Below are 12968 nucleotides of genomic sequence, written 5' to 3' on the forward strand. Positions count from 1 at the left end.
TGCCCAAATCCATCATTTTACTCCAGCAGGCCACCATAGAACCGAAGCAGAACATGATCCCCAGTGAGCAAGGACTGCAATGAAGGAGGAATCTAACTGAAAGAGAAAGCTCTATGGGGAAAAGGTATATGTAAACAACTGTTCAGTGAGAAAGCTGTATGCCAGTATGCTGTCTTAATACATAATCCCACCCCACCTAACTTGCAGGTATTTCTGCACTCTCCACTTCCAAGTATGTTGAGAGTTTTGAAAACCACACATTTAGTGAACAAATACTACAGTCAGACAAGCACTGATAACATTCTAAGAAAAGCAACTGAGGAAGGCAACTCCACCTGCAGAAAGGTGAGTGCACAGATCCTTGAACTAAGGTTATTCACTGACTGACAACACATACCTCTGAAGGAGGAATGAAAAGGAGACCACACCCAGCATATGCCCAAACGGCCATTTACAGCAAAGGGAAAGACAACATATAATCCGGAAGAGGCCCTGGTTTGGAAGAGAGCAAAAAGGAATAGAGGACTGTGGGAAGTAAGCGGATGCAGTTTGCCTGTAAGCATGTCAGATCCCAAGCGCATTCAGCTCATATTCAGAGGACATACTAAAACTCCCTCAATCTTTGTGCACATCTAAGTTTCAAGTACCTTATTTGGAGCTTAAGAGCAAAATATTATGGGTGACACTCCAAAGAAACTCGTATCCCTCCTCGTCACCTGTTCTTGTTGTGTCTGACCCTCAACTTCCAGCGACTTAGAAGAATAAGGAAGAAAAAGGGCAGTTTCCTCAATGCCACACCCTCACTCACCCTATAAATAACCTAGCCCCCTTCCACAGATACTTCTCAATGCCACCATTTCAGCAGCGAAGTATATACATGTATAGCCCTCACAAAATTCACAGCAGTTTATGAAAACCTCCCTCCCTCCTGACAGTTTGTCACCTGCTCCCATTTTATTCACCCTCAATGTATCACCCAGATACATAAGCCACCACATATTTATCTGCTTCACCTGTTCAGCTTACGTCTAAATCCTCAACCACCCGCAGACAAAAACCTCTGGCGCTGCAACACACCCCTTCCCCGGAAAGCACCAGCTCAGCACCAACTACAGTATTTCAAACCGTGCTAACCAAGCCCCGCAATGCTCTCGACCCACCTCTCCCATAAATTCTCGCTTGCGCAACCCTCCCAATACCCTCAGCCTGTACACACCCCCACTCCTCTTTCCCAACCCCTGGCTTGAAATAGCCCCAGTACCTAAACAAGCGGCGACATTGGGGGGGGGGGAATCTAAATACAATTTTCCAATCTCTCCTCCTCATTCCAGGCCCCTTTCTTTATACTTGATTTCTCCTAGTCAACGTATCAAAGTCGAGTATCTTCTTCCCAGCACTCACCTAGTATCCTCTTACCTTTGCTCACCCAAGAAACCCCTCTTCTTTCCCCCCTCACCTCCCCCAGAGCACAGGGGCTCCTACCAAATCACCCACCCCCTTCAACAACAGGCCAATGGGGCCCACCCCTCTCCTCCTCCTCCTCCCCCCTATTCCCAGTCCCTCCTCCCGTCATCCCGTTGGCCCCTCACCGCCGAGCCCCCTCTCTCCACCCCGCCCCTGCTCGCCCACTCCCCAGCCCCGTGACCTCCGTAGGAACACGGGTTAAATGTCAAAGCGCAGCCCGCCCACCCACTCAACCGCCCGCTCGGCCAAAGGTTTCTCAAGGAGGCCACGTATCCCACACTCAACCAGCCTCCCCCTGTTGTGGATTTCGCAGCCCTCTTCGCTTACCCACAAGCTCCTCTGCCTCTCTGGTCTTCTCTTTCTCTCTTTCTCTGCTCCGGGGCCTGCAACCCGGAAACAGCCGTGTGCCCGCCCGGCGGCCACGCAAAATGGCGTCGAAGAGCACTCCCCGGGGCCAACGCGCACGCGCAACGTGGCTCCGCCTTTTCCCGTTTGGGGTAGGTGGGAGGAAGTGAGGCTGGTTGGGTCGCCATATTAAGAAGGTCCGAGAGACCTCAGAAGAATCGGTGCAGCGCTCGGCCATGTTGGGAAGGGCAATGGAAACACGAAATCGATAAGACTCACAACTTTCAGGCTCGTAATTCCAGCGCCCGTGAAGGGGATTTCTCCCTGCCGCCCCACCGTTTTAAAGTGTAGGATAGATGTTGGACGGGGTTTTGCGGCAATTCTGGATTGTTTTCCACTTTGCAGGTTAAAAGGCCTTGCAGGATTAGGCGGGGAAGGTGGCTCACGACAACCCTGCAATGTAGTCCGGAGGCGTTGTGTCAATTAGAAACATCTAACCACATCGAAGTAGCCACGCCGATGGACAAGAGTCATGAAATCACAGGGATCTCAAAAGATCACCCGGTCCGACGTGCTGGCAAACGGAAGATAACGTCCCCTAAAAGGTGCCTTATATTTTGTATAAACTACAGCGGGTATTATGCTGCCCATTACTTTGTGCCTGAAGACTGGAGTGCCTGGCGTGCTATGGTCCATGGGGTCACGAAGAGTCGGACACGACTAAACGACTAAACAACAACAGCTGGCCTAGCTCAGTCGGTGGAGCATGAAACTCTTGATCTCAGGCTTGGGGGTTGGGCAAAAGATTCTTGCATTGCTGGGGGCTGGACTAGATGACCCTCAAGCCCCCTACCAACTCCACAGTTCTATGGATTTGTCTATGGTGTGGCTTTTTGCAACAGTTGATAGCAGATTGTAGAATAAGCACCATCATGATTATTGAAACAATGAAAGACGGGCTGTTCATTCAATGAATGCAGCAGACTGGTCTTGGTATGAGAATAGGGGTGTTGCTAGCCTGCCCGGCTTGCATCTGTGAAAGGCTGGAGGACAGAGGCCTTGATTAAAAGCCCATAGTTGCAAGCAGGAGGATTCCCTGTTGTGCTGGAGTTGTTCTCATACTGAGGGGCTCTTTGAGTGCTTAGAACAGGCATGTCAAACCTGCGGCCCTCCAGATGTTTTGGACTACAACTCCCATCTTCCCCAACCACTGGTCCTGCTAGCTAGGGATCATGGGAGTTGTAGGCCAAAACATCTGGAGGGCCGCAGGTTTGACATGCCTGGCTTAGAAGCACAGCAGTGATACCTAGGCATAGTTCCTTTTCTGGGTTAAAACCAGAAGCTAGTGTCACACTCAAATTCAAACAGATTTCTATACAAGAAAGATGGATGTTCTATTATCAACTCATAGGTAAACTTCTAACGTGGAAGCAACCCGTCTGAAATTGCCATCCTTTGTTCACTCACATTTCATATGAAGAAGTCACAATATTGCTGCCAGCTCACTGCATTCCAGTGAATTTTGCATTTTAAACTACTCATTTTTATTGTATCTGTGTTTTTTTAGATTGCATGGCTTGTGTACAGAGCCACGCACATTGATGAGACTATATAAAAGAATTTTACATAATAATCTGTACAAAAGACAACCACTGATTCTATTTTTCACAATTATTTATTTCCACCATTGGCTTCTCACCCAAGTGCTGCAGTACCAAAACAATAACAACAATAATTATTATTAAGAATAATATCAACAACAGCCAGACCTCCCCCCCCCCAAAAAAATACCTAAGCTTCCCCAGAACAACACAATACATCTTACATTCCACCTCGCGGAAGCTTGTAGGGTTATTTGTGTAGGCAAGCGATCCCCTCATTCCAACAGTAGAAAATTCACTGTACAATTGTCCAATGATACAAGGCTCTTCTTTAAAAAATAAATGTACAATTCAAGAGTGTCTTGTTAAAAATATATATAAATATATACACATCCTCGCATTAGGACCTGAAACTCTCACCGGGAGAGAGAAAAAGAAATATAGACAAAAGCGAGAGACCCTGAAATGAAAAGTCCCTGAACAGAAAGCCACTAGATCAGGTATGGGGAACCTGGTGGCATCCTGAGGTTGCTGGAACCCCATCAGCCCCAGCCAACATGGCCAGCAACAATGATATAGGAGATGAAATTCAGAAACATCTGGATTGCCACAGGTTCCTCACCCCTGTGAAAGAGGCAACAACCCCCCCCCCCAAGACACACAAATAAAAACAACCCTTATCAAAGAGAAGGGAGGAGGTCAGCAAAGAGAAAAGCCATTTTAAAAAATCAACAACAACGAGATAAATTCTTTACAACACCTGCTCTTTGATATCAATTTTTGACCTAATATTAAAGCTGTTAGAAACATGGTAGGGAAAGCAGTCCATTTCTAAAAAGAGAAGCAGGCGCCTTTCTCTTTTGACCCTGAAATCCCTGCCCCCTAATCAAGAAATGTGTGGGAATGGGCTGTGGTTATTCAGTAGTGTGGACAATGCACTCTGGACTGGCTCAGAGGCATTCTTATTATTACTTCACATTTCCAGGATTGGATCATGGCACTGGAAACAAATTCCAGGGGGAACACACAGCTTCTGGGACATAGCCCTGAGATATGATTCTTCCATGCAAAAATTAGAGGACTGGGCAAGACCAAGAGTTTTTCCTTTGTATCACAGAGGTTCCCTAAGCTCAAAGCAACTTTTTAGAGATCTCCAAGTATAACGAAGATAAATAATTCACCTGTGTTTCTTGAAAGATGCTAGGAGGTTCAGTACTTTTGCAAGATAGCAGGACTATGCCACTGCAACCCACTGCTGACCCTCATAATCAACTGTAGGGTGGATTACAAATTCTCTATGTGGGAAGGGCTGGCCTATATGTGTGTTTGGCAATTTGTGTCACAGAAAGTTGGTTAAAACCTATTGGGAGGGTCCACTAAATTCTATCCAGTTGTCCCAGATTAAATAATCCAAAATAAACAGTATCTCTGGTTCTGATCTCACAATTACCAGCATGGATTAAATTCAACACTTTTGAGAATTGAAGTCTTTTCTTGAGGTCACTTGACCTTATTCGTACAGTACACTTCAAATCAACTTTTTGTTCACACAATTGGAGGGGGAGCACAGAAAAAGATCATTCCCTCTTCCAACATGCTGTTTCCATCAAAGTTTATGGAAATCTTCCCCAGTCTTGTATTAATCTCGATAGTTTATTCCAGATTAACGTGAAGATAGATTGAAATCGACACATTGCATCCTTTAAAGGCACTTTGGAGAAGTGAGAACAAAAATTGTTTTATCACTGTGTAACCATCAAAACTCTGGGAATAACAAGGGACAATGTAGTTAAGTGTTATTGTGAACATCCCTGTGATTTTATAGAGAGGGGAAACCCCACTATCCTATCCTGAGATGGAAATCTCCCTGCCTCTCCGAGGCTCTTCCAAGTTACTGAAAGACACATCCCAGGACTCAAGAGTGACCTATATCTAGAGCCCAATTCAAGAGGAAGAGACAAAAAACATTCGGACAGCAGCCAAAACCAGAAACTCTGTATATCTAGACTACAATTAAAAACTGTCATGGCTTCCCACAAAGAATCCTGGAAATTGTAGTTTGGGGGAAGTGACTAGGATTCTTTGTTAAGGCAAATCTTTACCCCTAGGTCCCTGTCAGAGAACCACAGTACTGTGGGGGCCTGAAATGACTTTTAGGCCAGTTCAGTTTGTAGTGAGCTCAAGGCGGTGGTTCTCCCCTCCCCATTTTATCCTCACAACAAACAGCCCTGTGAGGTAGGTTAGGCTGAGAGACAGTAACTGACCCAAAGTCACTGAGTGAGCCTGAGTGGAAATTCGAACCCTGGCCTCCTAACTATTACACAGCACTGGCTCTGCCTCAATAAGGAACTACGAGTATGACAGCCTTATAATTTCAGTGCCTGTTTTAAGTCCCTGTGGCTCAGATCCCAAAGAATGGAAATCGTTGAATACTGTCTTATCTGTCAGAGCCAATCAAAACTGAATTTTAAGAATACCTGGGGGAAATATGTTCCCACTTCAGTTTACCTGGACTAGCTTTTTAAAAACAAAGCAACGTTCTGTTAGAACAGAACCATAAAAATACTTTTGAGAGTCTCCTGTGAATTATTCTTATTCTTAATAATAATAATAGTTTCCACATCAAACCTTTCTAATACAAAAATAAAAATGCCCACTGATAATAGTGTAGAAATAGGAGAAATGAAAGGTAGAAAACTGTCATTTCTTGACGTTTCTGCACACACTGCCTCTGGCAACTCTACTACGTCCAACTCATGACACCGGAAGCTTATTTTTCTGATTCATAAACTGTTTGTTTTCAAGGACTTATTCGATTACAGTTATAGTGGGGAGGGAAACTGCTGGAAAGGGCATTGGCCGCTAGTGTGAGTTGTCCCACAAGCAATCCAAGATATCCTGCTTTGTCTTGACCTCCACAAAACACTGTTCCATCTCCTCGGGCCATTTTGGGTTCAGTCCTCCAAACCGCTCTACACTCTGCCGTGAAGCGAAGTGAGATAGTCACCTCAGGCAACCAATTTGGAGCGCCATTCCAGGTGGCAGAGAGGGAAACGGACAGATGGGGGGATAAGGGTCCCCAATACTCCCTGGGAGATTCTTCTGCGCAAGTCCCACTCACGGGATGCTCTGGCGGAGTCTCCCTTCCCTTAAATGAAGCTTGCACAGGAGACCAAGAGAGCTCTGCCAATAGGCAAAGGCAATAGATTTGGGGGCACGGTTAAAAGAGCAGCACATTTTTCGGTTACTTATATAGTTGTTTGCTTTTTTACTGCTGGGGAAGAGGCAAGGGAACAGGAAGGTGCTAGTTAGATTTTCAATCTCTGGCATCAAAATTATCTCAGGGCCAGCCCTGGCAGGAGAACTCTGCGGCGAATTGTGTCCCAAGCTCAAACCGTAGGAAGGCAAGGTGCCGTTTTGATTTTGCACCCCAGTCACCAGGATTTCTTGGACGGGACACCCCCACCAAGCTTAGCCATCCCTGCCATTTGGCGACTCCGTGCTCTCCTCTCCAACAAGGTCAGACCCTAAGGAGGAACCCCTGTACATCCAAAAAGTGCTCGAGTATTGCGCAGAGTAAACATTCTTTGCTAGTGACGCCTGCCCTGTGGGCAGCTGCCTCATTGGCTGTTTGACTCCAGCTTGTGAGAGAGCTCAAAGAGCAGGTTCTGATTGTCAATAACTTGGAACTGCCGGACGTAAGCTTTCGTCTGCAGCTGTTGGGGAGATGACTCCATTTCCAGACCTGGGGGAGGAAGGAGAAGACAGTCATTCGGGAAGAGACACCATTCTCAGCTAAACACAACCATCATGCCTAGCATAAGCAGATACTCTAAAGCAGGAATGGAGAACTGATATTCTGCCAGATATTATTGCATTCAATCTCCCAACATTCTCACACAGGGACCTTAAGAGCTGTAGTCCAATACACAGAGGGCCACAGAATCCCCATCTGTTCCTTAAGGAGTCCAGCATTAGCCGCACCTGATAAGATCTTGCTGTCCCGAATTATTTCATATTGAAGGCAGGGGAATGAATGTGTGTCCCACGTAAAATTCCCCTCCACACCCAAGACCTGTGGATCAGAAGACTCATGTCTGACTCTCTCTGACATGATAGTTTTGTAACATGAAATGAGAATATGATGGGAGCATTTGCACACGATTCCCATGCCTGAAGAATGAAATGGTACCACCCAACAATAGATAGGTACCTCGGGTATGGACTTCTGCTCATTTGTTTGACGCTCGTATCCTGAGGATTTTGACACTCAAAACACAGCTGGCCAGACAAACCCAGGGTGATGTGTATTTTGGCAAATCTACAGCATCGCTCAAGTATGGAACTGAGTGTGGGGTGCAGAATCTTAAGGAAATCTGCAACTCATATTTAAAGTGAAAGCAAGTTTCTTCAAAGTTGCAAAGACGGACTTAAAACGTGATATATGGGCATCGATGCCAAATGAAATCTCGTGACAACTTCGCCAACCCCCAAAATCTCCTCATCTCTGTTGTTGTTTGTAAGCACCTGGGATTAGTTCAGTTGGTAGAACATGAGAGTCTTATTCTCAGGGTTGTGGGTTCGAGTCCCAAGTTGGGCTAAAAGATTCCTGCATTGCAGGGGGTTGAGCTAGATGATCCTCATGGGTACCTTCCAACTCTACAATTCTGTGATTCCGCAATTCTGCTTTAAGTAGACTGTAAGTTCTCTGGGGAAAAGACCATGCTTCTTCTATGTTCTCTACAGCAGCATTTTCCAACTTGTGGCTTGTGACCCGCAAATGGTTCACAAAGCCTGTGTGAGTGGGAGCTTCACCCTAAGTAATTATTGTTTTCGATTTTTAACAAGTATGATGAATACCTTGTGCAATTTTTTGTTTTGTTGGATTATTACAATACTGCGTTGACGCTTGTAACTGAACATCAGAAAGGCTAAATTTTTACACCTTAACACTTGGGAACTGCTTACTGGCAGCTGGTGGCAGAGCCAATTACAGTTTACAGGGAGCTGTTTTGAGTGACTATTACAACCTTTGATGCCATTTGAGTAATAATAACTACTCAAAGCAACTCCCTCTATGAGGACTTTATGGTAAGCTATCCACAGATCTGCTGCCAGGGTTAGTTAATAGTCAAGCCAAGTGTGATTCGAGATTTGGTTAGCAAAAATAAGAAATACAGTTGTACCTTGGTTTTCGAACAGCTTACTTCTCGAATGTTTTGGCTCCCAAACACCGCAAACCCGGAAGTGACTGTTCTGGTTCGCAAACTATTTTTGGAAGTTGAACGTCCGGTGGGGCTTCTGCAGCTTCCAACTGGCTGCAGGAGCTTCCTGCAGCCAACCAGAAGCTGCGCTTTGGTTTCCGGACGTTTCGGAAGTCAAACGGACTTTCGGAACGGATTCCATTCGACTTCCAAGGTACGACTGTAACACCTTTATCCTATGTGTCCATAATGATCTGGGATGATGTCTGAGAACCAACAGAACGACTCAGTGGCAAAAGGCAAGCTCACCACCCCACCCCCACAACAGTTGCTAAAATGGGTTTTATTATGAACAAAACTATCACAAATATCCATAGTTGGACATATCAGTTGGACCAATCTGATGGTTGGTGTTCTTATTCCCATAAACATAACTGTGAATAACTTTTAAAGTACTGCACATATTTCAACAGATTGGACAATCAACACATTGATTAATTTTTTTGCTTAGATGCCTCAAGTAAGGGTTATGAAATAGGCAAACTCGCAGTTATAATGCAGAAAACTGACAGCTCCTGGAGACCTATTCATGTGACAATAAAACAATGGATCACCATACCAAGTGAATTTGGTCTTGTGGGTTGCCATACCAAACAGGCAGGCTAGTACTGCTCTGCAGCACCTAGCATGCTGCTGGTACTGAACACCTGTCAAAAAAGAGTAGCAGTGAAGTAATTGCATTGGCTTCCCTTCGCATCCTTAGTGGGGGCATGGATACTCACAGAGGGGCCGGCTCCGGCACTTCCTGATTGTCCGAACTTTCTCTGCCACTGAGTGCTGCATAAGAGAGGAGGAGAGAGAGAGATGCTTCATTGTCCCAGGGCACCAGACCTTCAAATCTGCAGCTGGGAATCCCATTCTGCAAGAACCTTGGTGTTACTGTAGCTAAGATCTAAAACAGAGAGCAGCAGTGCTGTGCAGTGGCTAGAGTGTTGGACTAGGAGCTGGGAGACTAGAGTTCAATTCCCTGCTCACTGGGTGACCTTGGGCCAGTCATTTTATCTCAGCCTAACCTACTGCGCTGGGTGGTTGTAAGGATTAAAGGGGAAGGGGAAGAACCATGTTCACATACCACCTTGAGCTAAATATAAATGTCATAAATGAACAAATGACCTGGCACTGCTTTACATCTTCCATCAATATTTACCATCTGTTCAGTAACACCACGGAGAAAATGCTAGATTTCACAGCCACAGAAGCACCTAGTATGTGAGTTGGACAGGAGAAAAAAATGGATGTGTCCAAATGGTCCGTTATAAAAATGTAAGAAGAACATGCTGAGGAGGCTGATTAAAACTTCTACTTGTCGAGAGTTTGGATTTAGGGGACTGGATAGCTCTGGGCCACTTTGCATGACTAACAAAACCAGAGAATAAAGGTGGAAAAACTGAATAGATTCTGCAAATTAAGAAAATGCACATCTTTTGCTCTGAATTTGCAGAATTTATACAGGTCACAGAGTTTAGCTTTCCCGGGTGAAATGTAAAACATAATTTTCATGGAATACACAGGAATAACTCTCAGTAGGGGAGAGTTAGTATAATAAGGAAATTGCTTTTTTTAAATATACTGAAGGGTATATAATTTCAATTATTCATTTGCATTAATCGGCCTGTAGTTTCCAATAGGATAGGGATTTCAGTGAATGAAATAAATCACACTTTGTTATTAATATGCATTAACTGCCTCAAAATTGTACTGTGTTAGCGGTCAGCAAATAGAGGCCCGAAGGGCAGATCTGGCCCCCTGAATAGTAGCAGTAGAACTGCTGCCACCCAAAAGCAAAGAGAGGAGAAAGAGGTGGTTCTGGAAAAAAGAACCTGTTGGCAGTCTACTTTTGAGGATGGCCTATCTTTTCCTCAAAGCACAGCTGTTGTAAAATTAGTTGCTGGCCAGAAAACTTGAATCTCTGCACAGTTATTTTTATATGCATAAGGGCTTTGAGAGACGAAGGCTTTTCAGCAGACTAAAGAAAATGCCTTTACAGTTCTGCACCAGTAGAGGGAGCCTAACACCACCCCATTTAAGTGGTTCAGAGAAAAACTCTCCACTGGGCAGAGGTTTTATGCCGATATTATTTTCCATCAAGCTATTTGAAATTGTGCCTGCTGGATATATTGCTCCTTTTGCCACCAGATTCCAAGGAGTAAATTTAATAAGTCTGAAAAAAAGAAGACACTCCTAACTTGTTGTTTAGAATGGGGGAAGACGGGGAGAAACCTTTCAAAAGGTGGGGGAAGGTGAGAAAAACCAAGACACTACCCTCACTCATTGCACCACTTCAGGGGTACAGAAGATGTAGCCCTCCAGGTGTTTCCAGACTACAACACCCATTACTACTGGCCATGCTACTTGGGGCTGATGGGAGTTGTAGTTCAACAACATCTGCAGGGCCACAGGTTCCCTACCCCTGGTCCAGTGTGTGTGAAGAAAACCAAAAACATTTTAAATGGGGTGTGGGGGTGTGAACCACATTTTACTTTTGTATTCTGAAGCCGATTCATTTAATTGCTGTGATTTTCTACAACACCCAGTGGTTAAAGCAGTGATTTGTTTGTGTTTTTTTTAAAACCTCTCTTGCAACAGGGTCCTCAGAAGCTGGTCAGGGGGTTCCTCAATGGGGAGATCAGTGGACAAGCTTTGCTGAAAGACTGTCTCACTCACCTACCCCAAGCAATCCCTACAATGTGCAGAAGAGAATTGGATGGTGCTCTCAGAGTTCTTGAGGGAGGCGGACGTGGAGATGCCTCACCACCAAATAAAGAAAACCCATTAATGCCAAAATGGGCTTCTAAGCTATTTACTAAGTACAAAAACCAGTTAGACGTGCATAATCAAAACACACAATAAAACAATCCCATTAAAACAACACATTAATTAAAGCAGGAGGCTCGGGTACAGAGATCAAGAGAATGCCTATGTAAACAGGCACTGCCTAACCACCCACCCACCCCAACCCAATCACGGGCTTTTCTCCCTCTGCTGCTTCTCCTGCTAGGTGAGAGCCAGCACCTGGCTTGCTGTAAAAAGACAGTGCTGTTGTGCACTGCTTCTGACCTGTACCAATGGCTCCTTTCTGTAGAACTTTGCAACCAGCAAGTTTCTGCTCCTGGCAGCTGAGAGCATTATTCACGGAGGACAACTAATGTTGTCATAGCTGATCTCCTTACAGAAATATGTAACTTGTCCCAAAGATCAGTCTTGCTGCACAGGGCCTGGAAAACCGGCCAATCCTTTTGAAAAACACACTGATCTGGGAAATTACAGGCCGGCCTGCCTAATGTCTGCTCTAGGAAAACTGCTGGAAAGCATAATTAATTATGCATATCTACTTATCTTCTGTGTTATATTCATGCAGTACACACAACTGTAAAAGAAGTTAGGAGAGGGAAAAGAGGACTGCATTTCCTCTGCAACAAATATGACTATTTATGGTTGGTAAAATATTATTTTTCTCCTGAGAGATGTCTTCCTCAGTGCACACGCATATATATTGCTGGGATTAACTGGCCGTGTTTCCATGTTTCAGCTGCTAAGATATACTGAGGAGGGTAGGTTTGGCTGTGATCCCTCCAGTACTGAAAGGGCATAAGGGGTTTGCATACCCACAAAGTCAGCCTTCTATATTTCTGCATCACATATTTTACAGGTTGAGCCTTGGTACAGAAAATCAGGTTCCCAACTTAACTCCAGTGAAACCCTGATTTAAATGAAGCCCCACTTCTGGCTATCAAATGCTGGGGGTTAACCAGGAGTAGATACAGTGGTACCTCGACTTACGAAGGCGATTCGTTCCGCGGCGCTCTTCATAAGTTGAAACCTTCGGGTGTCGAAGCGTCCATTTTGCGCGATTTTGCGCTTCTGCGTAGGCGCAGAACGCGTGCGGGGCAAAAATACTTCCGGGTTTGCCGACTTCGTAAGTCGAAACCTTCGTAAGTCAAGGCATTCGTAAGTCAAGGTACCACTGTATGGTCTGTTAACAGTCTAAGGCACAAGTTTGACTCAGTTAGTTGTTTGAAGACAGAATGCTGTGCTTAGGGGAATTACTGAGGTGCCACAGCCAAAGTAACTATGTTCTTACGATTCCCCAGCAAAAAGGATTCCTGGAAGCTGTCCAACACATATTTTGAACTACTGAAGACCTACAGTTTTATGATTTACACATCAGGTTTCTAGTTCTCATTGCTCAAGCTATAAGCAAAGTGCCTCTAGCACCCTAAGAACGGAGAGCCATTGCCTTGCATGACTCCCTTCTTTCTTTCTTTTTAATCCCTTATCCTCCCACATAGCCTCT

The 12968-nt window shown here is 45.0% G+C and overlaps 2 protein-coding genes across 2 annotated transcripts in view; both read right to left on the minus strand.

Annotated features, from left to right (window-relative positions):
- Positions 1 to 2947, minus strand: part of WIPF2 (WAS/WASL interacting protein family member 2) — a 32467-nt gene extending 29520 nt beyond the window's left edge. Inside the window, exon 1 of the mRNA XM_035137044.2 lies at positions 1792 to 2947. The gene's annotated coding sequence lies outside the window, so the exon portion shown is untranslated. The remainder of the gene's footprint in view (positions 1 to 1791) is intronic.
- A 151-nt stretch (positions 2948 to 3098) lies between these two features.
- The window catches only part of RAPGEFL1 (Rap guanine nucleotide exchange factor like 1), a 57027-nt gene continuing 47157 nt past the window's right edge, over positions 3099 to 12968 (minus strand). The window contains exons 14-15 of the mRNA XM_035137043.2: positions 9397 to 9451; positions 3099 to 7155 (exon numbers count right to left, since the gene is read on the minus strand). Coding sequence (XP_034992934.2) covers positions 7031 to 7155; positions 9397 to 9451 — 180 coding nt within the window. The 3' untranslated portion in view covers positions 3099 to 7030. The remainder of the gene's footprint in view (positions 7156 to 9396; positions 9452 to 12968) is intronic.

Source organism: Zootoca vivipara, chromosome 13 (assembly GCF_963506605.1).
Source record: "Zootoca vivipara chromosome 13, rZooViv1.1, whole genome shotgun sequence".
Lineage (NCBI taxonomy): Eukaryota > Metazoa > Chordata > Lepidosauria > Squamata > Lacertidae > Zootoca > Zootoca vivipara.